General features: G+C 39.9%; 2 protein-coding genes and 1 long non-coding RNA gene across 3 annotated transcripts in view; 2 read left to right on the forward strand and 1 right to left on the reverse strand.

Moving 5' to 3' along the window:
• The window catches only part of PDE11A (phosphodiesterase 11A), a 467,408-nt gene extending 455,672 nt beyond the window's left edge, over positions 1 to 11,736 (forward strand). The window contains exon 20 of the mRNA XM_050750610.1: positions 5,833 to 11,736. Within this exon, the coding sequence (XP_050606567.1) occupies positions 5,833 to 5,988 (156 nt within the window). The 3' untranslated portion in view covers positions 5,989 to 11,736. The remainder of the gene's footprint in view (positions 1 to 5,832) is intronic.
• The window catches only part of NFE2L2 (NFE2 like bZIP transcription factor 2), a 598,880-nt gene that overhangs the window by 193,113 nt on the left and 392,874 nt on the right, over positions 1 to 12,893 (forward strand). The gene's annotated exons all lie outside the window — the stretch shown is intronic.
• Positions 1 to 12,893, reverse strand: part of LOC126932092 (uncharacterized) — a 34,874-nt gene that overhangs the window by 18,539 nt on the left and 3,442 nt on the right. The window contains exon 3 of the long non-coding RNA XR_007718103.1: positions 3,196 to 3,277. This is a non-coding gene — a long non-coding RNA (uncharacterized LOC126932092). The remainder of the gene's footprint in view (positions 1 to 3,195; positions 3,278 to 12,893) is intronic.

Here is a 12,893-nt window from a genome sequence, read left to right on the forward strand (position 1 = left end):
TATGGAATAAACTGTATGTGCTGGTCACAAGAGAACTCAACAATGGAGTGTGAATGAAATCAGGAAGGAAGTGGGGTCCCTCAGCCACCTAGATGACCAGATGCCCAGACTGTGTCCCATAGTGGGGCAAGTATCCCAGGTCCCGTCTGCGATGGGCCAAGAGGGAACTGGAAGGAACTTGGGGCCCCAGTGATGTCAAAAAGGTTGCCCCAAGGGAGAAGCACTGCATCCCAAATAGGGTTTTTAGGTCAGCATCAACTCTGACCTACACGTAAGACAAAACCTGAGTTATCAGTCCTACGCTACTAAAGAAAATTCTGGTTTAAAGAGAGAGCACCCTGAGGATTAAAACCATTACGTAGAAGTTACAGGGGTATAGATTTCAGTTCAACATAAAGGAACAACATTTTAAAAACAGAACAATCAAAGACTAAATGGACTCCCCTGGGAGGTGGTGCAGGCACTGGCTCTGAATGGGTCTCCACGGTGGCTGCGTGGTTGCGCAGCAGGGATGCCACAGAGGAGAGTCAGGTGTCTTGAGGCTGATGCCGCCGCATGCATAACCTTTAGAATTCCTCCGTGTGTATATGGAGAGTGACCAGATGGGTTTCGTTTCAATGGGCTAAGTTTCGCCCCTTCTCTTTCACTGAGGAGCGAGGCAAACTAGACAATAGCATTCTCAAAGAACCCATCACGTGTCACTTGATGAGAAACTTTTAAATACTAAAAGCAATTCTCTTGATGATGGCTCACTACACATAATCACCATAAGCCTTGGAATTTAGGTTCGTGGATAAACCCTTGCTTTACTAGTATTTTAATAGTTCCATATTCTCTCAGCTAACTGCCTTTCTGTAACATATTTAGAGTGTAAGAGTAAGTCGGCCGGGCGAGGTGTCTCACGCCTGTAATCCCAGCACTTTGGAAAGCCGTGGCGGGGGGATCACGAGGTCAGGAGATGGAGACCAGTCTGGCTAACACGGTGAAACCCCGTCCCTACTAAAAATACAAAAAACTTAGCCGGGCGTGGTGGCGGGCGCCTGCAGTCCCAGCTACTCAGGAGGCTGCGGCAAGAGAATCACTTGAATCCGGGAGGCGGAGCTTGCAGAGAGCCGAGATCCCGCCACTGCACTCCAGCCTGGGCGACAGAGCTAGACCTCGTCTCAAAAAAAAAAAAAAGTAAGTCTTCAAGATAGGAGTTTTGTAACCTTTGCCTAGAACCAGCACCTGGCCACAGGAAAACGATATTCCTGTATGGCAATTCTGTGTTTCAGGAGAATATAAAACAAAAAGAAAGAGGAATCCTGAGAAATACGTATTCCTCCTCCCTCCCTGATTTCCTTATTCCACACAAAGGAAGCAAGAAGTAGAACAAAGAGCAAGGATAAAGGGAAGAAAGCTGTTTGGGGCTACGCCAAATAAACTTAAATGGCTTAAGGAATAAATTGGTGGAATGATTCGAATCATGGGCAGGTGCTATGAATGTAATTTAGTAAATGCTTGGGAACCTGCCAGGGAAGAAAAAAATGTGTTGCTTTTGAGATCGTTTCCCAGCAGCTTCATAAAAGAAAACTGATTACAGGAATTTAATAAGTAAAACAGAGCCAGAAATATTGTAATCAAATGAGTTTTTAATTACATATCGAGCAGAAAAAAATTCCTATTTGTACTCCTGGGATAAAAAAAAAAAATAAGTTCTAGAGAAATGCTTTTGTAGCAGGAAAATAACATAAACACTAATTTCCATAGGAATTATAGTAGTCAGTTTAATTAAAAGGCTTGATCAGAGTAAAGAGAAGCTTGTGCCAAGCTATACTAAATAAAACCATGGCAGTTGTGGCTACCTCACACTATTGTCTAAATAAAAGCACTGTGCATTGAGCAGAAAACAAGCACCTGCATTTTTCTCATGGAAATAAAGGGGATTTTGATCACTGCTGGAGTTACAATGTTGCTTTGTTTTATTATCATATGAAATAACTAGTAAATCTGATTTAAAATTAGATGTTTCTGTTTAGCGTGATAAACATCACTGTTAAGAGAGAGATAGAATATACTCTGTCTTAAGGACATCAGGCTTTCAGTGCCCAACCCCACTCCCTTAACTTACATCTAGTTACGTTTTACTCATATTCATGTAACTCCCTGGAGCACAGGATTATCTGAGCAGATAAATTAGATTTACTAACAGGTGGTTTGCAGTTGTGCTTGGAGCCATATACTCTGGCATTCTAACAGAAAAAGAGCTATTCTTCCTGTTGGAGGACTTACTATTGACTACTCCCTAACCACAGTCATGCTCAGAGAAGGCTTTTCAGAAGGTGTGCTGAAATCATAGTGGCTTAATGATATGTTCACCTTTTGTGCCCCTTGTGATGAATGGGATGCACCTACAAGGTGTCTACATGGGACCAGGGATATAACCCTGTCCACAGAACAAAAAATAGCTTACTGACCCAAAGCATAAAGGGGGAAATCACCTTTCCGTAGGCTAATAATCTCAAAACTTCTGTGTTCCTTCTTTTATTTATTTCTTTATAAGGAAAATAAAAACTACCTTATAGGCCTTAGTGCAACAAGAAAGGGAAACTTTAATTTTTCAGAATTTTGGGGAGCCCGGGAAAAAACTGGCTGGTTGGCAGTCCAGATCTGTATAAAAACAGTGAGACAGGGCTGGGGAGAAAACTGGATTACTCTCCATGGGGTAAAAGACTGTGCCCTTTGAGGTGAAGAGGAGTATGTAAGAGTAAGTCAGTGGGTAAGTCACTTCCCCTGTGACAACCTCTAAAGTCGGTACAGTTAGTAGGCATCCAAAATGTTGAGGGTGATAGGATTTCCTATGAAAAGGGGAAATAAAATGAAACACTGCATTAGGAATGGTGCAGAATGCAGTCGAGAGGGCCAAGTAGACTCAAGAAGATGTCAAAGAGTACAAGGAAATAACACTTGGAAATAACTGGAAGGAGTCTGAAAGGTCCCCCAGAGCATGAAATAGATTTGAGGTCTAATCTCAAGTCTAAAGGGATGGGGAGACCTCAAGTGACATAAGATTACGTTCAAAGAACAATGTCAGAATTCGCGAGAGTTGTATACATATGCAAGATGATGGGTGATAGAATTGATGGATAAGAGGAAAGAAGAAAGGAGAGATGGGTATGAGTAAGTCAGAAGGAAGGTCCTGGTGTCAACCCTTACCCCAAATTGATGACAACAGCAATCACATTCAATGTGTCCTCAGAAGTTCATGTCTTCAGTCTCCTCATCACCATCACAGTCTCTAAAAACAGGAATGATACAATTACTAGCTGGTTGGAATTGTGCATTGACAAAGGTTGAAGCCATACAATTTCAAGATGTGTACCTTATTATTCCTTGGTTTTTCTTCTTGACTCTTTAAGAGCTTCCCATTTATGCTACATCTTCAGCAGATTTCTCTATATCTTCATTCTGTATGCCAGGTTAGTGTCCTATCCCTGACTTTTACTTGAGAAAAACAATGGTTTTCTCCATAGCTTCCAAAACAAATGGAAAGATTACAAAAGGAACCCCTAACTTCCTATATGGATTCTTATCTTCCTTCTGCGGCAGAAGGACTAAGGATCATTCATGATCCTAACATGTGGGGGATATGTTTTATCATTGGTAAAATGCACAGTCATTGTGAGGAATAGCTGAGATGAAGTATGTAGAGCAGCCAGCAATGTGTTTAACACATAGGAGGTGTTAGGTGTTAACGGAAGCTCCCCCTCATCCACGTGGGATGCCAGCTTTTTATACTTCTTTCAGATCCTGGAGATGGAAAACAGGCCCAAGAAGTATGAATGCTTAAAAATCCATACATTCTCATTGATTCTGTCCATTTGTAAACAGATTATAAAATACCGTGTGTGTGTGTGTATACATATATATATACACACACACATATATATATATATATATATTTTTTGAGATGAAGTCTCATTCTGTTGCCCAGGCGGGGGTGCAGTGGTATGATCTCAGCCCACTGAAACTTCTGCCTCCTGGGTTCAAGCGATTCTCCTGCCTCAGCCTTCCAAGCAGCTGGGATTACAGGCGTGTGCCACCACGCCTAGCTTTTTTTTTTTTTTTTTTTTTGTATTTTCAGTAGAGATGAGGTTTCACCATGTTGGCCAGGCTGGTCTCAAACTCCTGACCTCAAATGATCCACCCACCTCAGCCTCTCAAAGTGCTGGGATTACAGGCGTGAGCCACCTCGTCGGGCCATATTTTAGATGTTCTGATCATTTAACCAGTTAGAAACATAATGGAAAGATTTCATTCAAGGCAAAACCCAAAAGTTAGTAGTGTTTATCTCTTCAGTTATGAGATTATAAATTATCTCCATTTCTTACTTTTTAAACCTATTGTTTCTATATTTTCTAACACCAACATGTTACTTAAAATATATAAAATAACTGTGAAGGGAAGAAAAGGTATTATTTTTGAAACAATCCTCCAAAACCTCATGTTTTAAAAGGACAAAGACCATGTTACTAAAAGTTAAATGTCATCAAAATCTTATTTCCCTTTTCATTGAGCTGTCCAGAAAATTAAAAGGCTTCTAGACTCTGTTACATATGTTTTACAGGGGTGGCTTTACTTATACTTATTATTCATCTTTATTGGCATATAGGTACATAATAGATATTTTTGCTGATCATATTTTACTGGTTGAATATGTTAGAAGCCTTTCATTATGAAAAGTTAAAAAAAGTTAAAATAAGTAAAATGTAGATATTCATGCATTTAAAAGAAAGAAAACAATCAGTAAAGTAGAGAATAGTGGAATTTTCCTGTTGGGCAGAGTAAACTCCATGCCCCTCTGATCTGTAAAATATTTACCTATTGCTCTTTAATCTGAGCTCCTTGAATTTGTTCTAGTCCCAGTTCAGAAACAAAATTCTCGGCCCTGCCCCAAGCCCTCTGATATGAAAGCTGAAGAAGGACTCATTTGCATTAAATTAAAGTAAGCCATCTTACTTTTAGGGCTCTCATTCCACTACCAGGGGCAAACCAGGAGCGGTGAGACAAGCTTATACCATTTGGGAACAGGAGGACTCTTTCAAAAACACACACACACAAAATTACGCACAAAATAATATACTTAGAAGAGTCTGGCACAAGTGAGGATGCTAAAGCCTGACTTTCATCAGCCTGGTGGTCCATCTGCCCCTGGCCACACCTTACATTCCCTCTTCCCTCATCCCCCTTTCATCCCTCTGTCACTCTCTTCCACACTGCTTCCCTTTCTGCCATGTCTATTTCCATGCATGTTTCCATGCTTTGTATATTTAGCACAACTCCTAGATCTTTAGCTTTAAAAATGAGCACCTTCTCATTTCAGGATTTTACCTGGCTTTTCCTATTCAATTAAGTCCACCCAGAGTCATCTACGGTAGAGCAATTGTAGGATTATTTTGTAAAAATTTAAGTTCATAGTCAATTGAGATCTGGAGCCCTCTATGGTAGGCAAAGATGCACAAATAAGTAGGCATATGTGAGCTGGATATTTTGTTTCCTGTCTTGCTTGATGTAGTTGTAAAACAGGATTCGAGTCTACATGGCTGGTGTCCCCTAGAGTTGTACACAGCCATGCTGGTGATGTCTTATTTTTCATTCTCTAAGTAGGCTCTATTAATACAACACATTGGTGTTAAATGCATATTTACTTCTGTAAATAGCTCTTGTTTACCAAAATAATCATCACTTTCATTTCCTACAGCCAGTTTACATTCTCCTCATAAATGAAAGGGGGAAAATCATGTCAGTTACTCTGTTTCCTCTCTCCTCCACCTGTATTTTGTTTTGTTTTAGGCACTGGTGAAGGTCAATGTGAAACTGAAGCCGATGCTAGATTCAGTAGCTGCAAACAGAAGTAAGTGGGAAGAGCTGCACCAAAAACGGCTGCTGGCCTCAACTGCCTCATCCTCCCCTGCCAGTGTTATGGTAGCCACGGAAGACAGGAACTAACCCTCCAGGTCAGCTGCAGCTACAAAGTGACTCAGCCTGAAGGGCCACTTTCAGTTCAGCCATGTCATCCTTTTGTTCTTTTAGTTCAGAAAGACCTAACATCTCAAGAATGCACTGGGAAGCATGCCTGGGCTTTCACCTTGAAGCGTGATCAGCAGCAGAGAGAGCAACGGGAAGGACAAAGAAAGAGGTGGGGCAGGGAGCACACCCCAGGACCCTCACTTTTTCCCTAATGAACACGCATGGGCTGAAATGAAGGCTTTGGGTGGGGACTGTTTTGGATCCAAGGATCTGTGGACAGGTGGCCTACTTGCTCTGAGCTGAGGGAACACTGAACAGTAAAAGCGTCATTAGCGCTGCTTCATTTTGTATATGGCTTTTCTGTTTGTTAGAAGCCAAACACTGCCTGTCTTTGCTTCCTGTCCCTGCATGCCTTTTTGTGCCAGACCGTCCCAAGAATCCTAATTTGTATTCCATAGAGGTATTTTATTTTTAATCCTAGAGCTTCTTATTGATGGATCCTTTAGAATTGCCTACCTAAAAGTAACCTATACTATCCTTATAAATACTGGTCAATCTCAGTTCTCCCCCTAAAAAGGAATACATAGTAGGAGTATAGCAAATGTGTTTGATGGGTAATTCTAGACTTGGACTATGGTACCCTTTTCCAGAGGTTTAAAATTCAACCTTCATTACAGACCAAGTTTTCTCCCAGAAGGAATGGATTGATAGATTTTGATTAAAGTAAGGGTGGAAGAAAATCTGTAGCTGGATTTACCACAGGTGACATCTAGAAACTATGGTTCACAGGACAGAGTAGAGCCATGGAGACTAAGCATTGACCACCTTGAGTTCTCCTAGTGAAGAGTTCTGATATAAAATGTAAGGTTACTGCCAGTAACCAACTTAAAGCAAACTATAGGGGTCCCTAATTTTGGATTTTTCTTTAAGTGTAAGAAATAATGCTTCAAATGTTAAGAAATAACAGTCTGGGCAAAGAACGCATATTCTATAGGAAGCCAAGTTTACAATAGGTAAGAATAAACTGTATTAAGTAGATGTAATGACTAGAAAGCTGCTTTGCTCCCTGTTTTGAGAAATTGTGGACATAGTATATCTTATCCAAAGAACGCTGGGCTAGAAGATAGATTTCTATCCCTAGCTTTGGCATTATTGACTAGATTGACTTGAACAAGTCACTTCACTTCTCCAAGCTTGTTTCCTTATTTGTCAAATTAGATTACACTAGGAAATGATTCTTGAACATGTTTTAACCTTACAACTCTTTGTTCAAATAAATCTTTCAACGAATCCCCAACATATAAAACATCAAAAAGCTGAATTCCTAGGTGAATTATAAGCAGGGTTTGGACATCCAGAGCACCTACAAACCTTCATCTCTTCGATTACATACATGGGGGTCCACAGGGACTCTGAGGAGTTTGAACATCCCTGGACTAGTTTAAACCTGAGGGCCATTCCAGTCCTTAAAAAAATCTAAAATTTACAAACCATTTTTCTTATTATTGTTTTTGTTTGTTTTTGTTTTTTGAGACGGAGTTTTCACTCTCGTTGCTCAGGCTGGAGTGCAATGGCGCGATCTTGGCTCACTGCAACCTCGGCTTCCTGGGTTTAAGCAATTCTCCAGCCTCAACCTCCTGAGTAGCTGGGATTACAGGTGCCCACCATCACGCCTGGCTAATTTTTGTATTTTTAGTAGAGACAGGATTTCACCATGTTTGCCAGGCTGGTCTCGAACTCCTGACCTCAGGTGATCTACCCACCTCTGCCTCCCAAAGTGCTGGGATTACAGGCGTGAGCCACCGTGCCCGGCCCTTGTTATTGTTATTAATCATTATCAATCATTAACCTTACAAATATGAAAGAAAGAGGGGCCATGTTCTACAAGGGACATTGTTTTCCTGGCACACAGTAGACAATTCAGGAAATGTTGGCAGAAGAAATGGGTAAAATTAAGATACCAAAATGGAAGTGAGGGGAGAGCAGGTAATTGTAGAGAAAAAGACTCTTCATGGCAAGAAACAAAGTAAAAGAAATGTATAAACCAGACTAAGAGGGGAATAAAAGCAAGCAAGAAGAAGAAATATAAGAACACCAATAAAGGAAAGACGGGGACTGAGGCAGGTGGTTAAGGGAACTGCCAAAAAAAAAAAAAAAAAGGTGAAAGTCAATCCAAACAAAGAAAAATGGCACTTCCAACCAAAAACATGAAGATGTAGAACCCTGTCATCAATTGCTGAGGAAAGAGAGACACTCGAGTAGGGAGGGGATTGAGAAAGGGGAGAGGGAAGGAGTGAGAGCCCTAAAAAATAATGTTCCTAGCTACCCTTTACAGCTGTCTCTGCAGGGAAGACTGGAGAAAGTAGAGGGGGAAATGAGTGCAGGAAAAAACTGCCTCTGCAGAGCAGGTAAGAGGAGGTTGTTCAGATTTATGGATTTTATTAAGCCAGTTTTCTGTATCACTCTGCTATAAAGGAAAATAGCTGCTGCAGGGCTGTCTCTCCTCCTTCAGGTGAGGAACAAAGGGTGGGTGGAGTCAGAGACAGAGTCTGGTCTGCGAGATCATGGTGTGTCTGCAGCTCCGAAGCACTGCAGATGTTTCTGGGTAATGTGCCACATCATGTTTATATCACGAACGGGAATTGAAAATCAGTCTGTGTGGCAGAGATGAGCCCACATCTGTTATCCTTACCAACAATAAATAAATAAATAGCCCAGACAAACGGATGCCAGTCCATCTACAGCAACATTTTAAAGCATGTGCTTTATGACAAAACTGGACCCAGCGTCTGACAGAGACTGCAGGCTGCCGTGAGCACTGTAGCTATCCTGAACGTTGATGCTACATATTGCTAAGGGAAACATAATTTATAGCACAAACCCTACAGCCTCCACTAAGGTTGAGTTTTCCTCTCATTTCCTTGCCTTTTTATTGGCTTCACTGCATGGTTGCCAATAGCAACATCCACTGGTAGCAAGGGGAGTTCAACACCATTGCAATCTGCCATATAGTGGAGCCCTGACAATGTCAACCATCAATCTAGTAGCTGTTTGTAATTGCCTCCATCTATTTCTCCTGTCTTGAGGTATCTTTCCTATTGTGGGTCAAGATTCAGAAACTGCTGACTAATGCCATGGGTCTGCATCTCCATGACCATGAAGCAGTGGAAAGGAAGGTAGCAGCTTCCTGGTGCCAACAACCCCAGAGGTTAGAGGTTGAACTCTTGCGGGTTTCAGGCGTTTTTAATCTCTTTTCTAAAAAATTTATAATTTTGCTAAAATGTGAGGCATATGCAGTTATCCATATATTCTGCTTTTCCAAAAAAGAGAAAGTAAGTTTCCCAGTCCTTATTATTAATGTTTATTTCGTATTGGAGAAAGACATTTGAAATGTGAGCCTTCTTGTAAAAACTCAAACTGACCAGATTATGTTTGCTTTCTCAGGTCTCTTGGCATTAATGGTTGAAATAAATTCATCCTACTTTTTGGATGAGATGTATTTTTTTAGACATGGTATTTAGTCTTACTAATCAGTATGTAGCTAATATGTGCGCAATCTACAATATAGTGGCAATCCTGGTGGGTAGGGACAGCTTCACATACTGCAAAGGGTGCCATTCAGTGCATAGCAGACTGGAACTCCCTCCTAGCTTGGCCACCAGCTGAACCTGTAATCTTAGGACTCTCCAAGTCTTAGATTCTCCATCTATTAAATAAAAGTACTGACTTTTATTCAGTCCCCACACCAAAGGACCAAGATGTGTTTAGCTTTAAAGAAATTTTCCAGATAATTTTCTTTTTTATTCTTCTCAAATAAAATAGCAACAAACCTAAAGCGGTCATCTTCTTAATAAAGACATAATAAAAAGTTACATATTTGGGGTAGACATAAACACAATCATACTACAGATGTCTTGAGTCTGTCTCTAACTATGATGAAAGATGTAGTCATCAATACAATTTTTTAAAAAATATGTCCTTCTTTTTTTGAGACAGGGTCTTGCTCCGTAACCCAGGCTGGAGGGCAGTGGCACAATCACAGCCACTGCAGCCTTGACCTCTCCAACTTAAGTGATCCATCCTGCCTCAGCCTCATGAGTAGCTGGGATCACAGGTGTGCACCACCACGCCCAGCTAAATTTTGCATTGTTTGTAAAGACGAGGCCTCACTATGCTAACCACGCTGGTCTCGAACTCCTGGGCTCAAGTGATCCTGCCTTGGCCTACCAAAGTGTTAGGGTTAGAGATGTGAGCCACTACACCCAGCTTATATGTCCTTTTATTTCATAAAAAACAATTTTAGATTATCTGATATCATACATATCCCATAAATGGTAGTCATTAATTTAAAAGTGAATTTATAAAGTAAGTCAAGAGAAGTTAAAATTGCACATGCATTTTGTTTCTAAAAGCTGAGATGTCTATGCATTTCCAGGTATTGTATATTTGCAAATACGTTGGGTTAGAAATCATCTTTAACATTTTGTGTTAGTGTAATAACAATATTATCTAATATTAATGCTACCAGAATCCGGTTGCCTTTTCTGTGTATCAAAATTTATCATACTTTATCCACTTACACTAGGTGATTAAACAGAATCTGCCCAATTTATTCTGCAGTAAAATTATTTTAAAACCTATTTTTCCTGCTGACTCTTAGAAACTGCAGAAAGACAAAAACCAGTTTCATCTCCAGTAATAGTGTGAAACAATTTCCTTCCAGTGGGACAGAAATCTAGACATATTAGGGAAAGATTTAAATATAAAGAAAAATGTTTTGGCTGGAGGAAAAAAAAAAAAAAAAAAAAGCAAAACACACCAAAACACAAAAAGGATTCATTAAAGCAACAGAACAAAACCTAATTTGGGACCCTAAAAATTCTGGCAATGCCACTGTAATGAGGTTTCATTATCTGCTTCAGAGTAACAGTCTCTGAAATTGTTATTCTGCTACATGCTGTAAAGAACTCCCAAAACTCAAATGTATCCGGAAATGTAGAGGTTAAGTCTGACTACAAGAAGGCCAAAATTGCACCAGCTTCCTAAGTGAAGAATAATAGAATAAAACATAGAGGGCAGAAATAAAATGAGGTGTATCTGGAGAATTTCATGATGAGCATTTAGATTTAGCAATGCCCAATGTCATGCTGACACTGTTTGTCATGACCTTGTCTGCAACTAGTAATTTGGGGTTGTACATTTTTTAAATTTAATTTTGAATGTTCTTGCATGTTTGGTACATCTCTCTGCACTGCTAAATTGTTTATCTGCATAATATAACTACACCAATGTCATTTAATGTATACACTAGTATAGAAATGTGTTTTTTTATTAAGTAAATGAAGTATTTGCTGTGAAAAAATGTATTATTTGTGGCCACCATTTATATCTGTGTTCATTTTCTGTGTGTATATGCGTGTGTATTCGAATCTCAATTTTTCTTTTACTCTAGTTTAGATTAAGACATATTTAGATGAAATTTTAAAAATAGCATTGGAAATAGGAAACTAAGTTTTGTTGAGTCTCATTCCCTTGGGGGGAAATATGTTTTCAACTGAGTTGTTTGAAATCATTCCCTCTGTGTAAATTTTCCAGACTGATGTTTCATTGTAAGAATATTACATTATAGACCACTTGGCCATTTCACAAGTAATTAATCCATAGTTTTGGAAGTCCACTTTAAGAGACCTGAATATCTTTGTTTTTAATAAAATACTTAGAGTTTAACTAAAGCTCTGGAATAATCTTTATTTCTTTTGAGAAGGGTGATTTCAGGGCTGAAAGAAGGAAGCAAGGATCCAAATACCTACAGTTTAAATGTTGACTGTTAATTTAGTCTATTAACCTTGTGTTGATCTGTGATGTTTTCATGTGTGAGATGGACACTAGGACACCCCTGTCCATATAGCTTTTTAAAGATGACATAAGGTTCTTCGTATTATCGAAGTTTTTCTGGAGGTAGGAGAGTCTGCGGCCAAATGCTGGGTTCCTGTGTCTGTTACAGATTGCTCAAATTTGCATGGGCAATTACACAGGGGGATCGCATCAATGCAGGGCCGCCAGCCACACTGACGCCATACAATTACACAACGGCTTCGGTGCTTAAACTTTAAAATTCTTACACCATTGTGCCTGTTCTATTAGAACAAACTGCAGCAAATGATCCAAAGCCAGTTCAAGTGACTGGAGAGGAGGTGCCCAGGGAGGGAGAGGGAAGAGGTGCAGTGTGGCCCACTACCGGCCAGCGTAAGCAATCACCATTGCTGGCTGCTGCAATCACTGGCTTCTTTGTGCTTTGCAATCTGCAGTTTTAAAATGGAGCCAACGATAAGGCTCACCTAATTCACAGAAGGGCTGTGAGGATTAATGAGGGAAGTTAGGCAAAACAGGCCTGATACTCAAAGTACTGCATAAACACAGCGGCTTGGAGTAGCTCTTTGAATGGTTGATTTTTTTTTTTTTTTTTTAATGCTGCTGTATCCACAGTTTTGCACTCTCTATTAATCCCTTTTATACACCAAAATGCTATTGTGTTCTCCCTGGAAAGTTAATTTAGACAATAATACTGTAAACCCCAAAATACAAGCTACTTGATCAAAAGCAAGGGATATTCAAGAAGGAAATCTAATTAAAATATTAATAAAGCTGGAACTACCAGCAAAAGGAGAGTTCATAATGAGGTTAAATGTCACACCATCTGAGCACAAATGTTCTCAAATGTTGATTTTAGCATACACCTTTTCCAAAAGTCTTAAAAGATGGAACAGATGCTCCCAAAAGTCAGTCAAGTATATTTCCAATTTGGCACTAATTTATACTTTTCTTCTCTGTTCACGGTAGAAGACTGGAGTGGGAGAATAGGGATGCAAGATAACTGAGCCCCC

Source organism: Macaca thibetana, chromosome 12 (genome assembly GCF_024542745.1).
Source record: "Macaca thibetana thibetana isolate TM-01 chromosome 12, ASM2454274v1, whole genome shotgun sequence".
NCBI lineage: Eukaryota > Metazoa > Chordata > Mammalia > Primates > Cercopithecidae > Macaca > Macaca thibetana.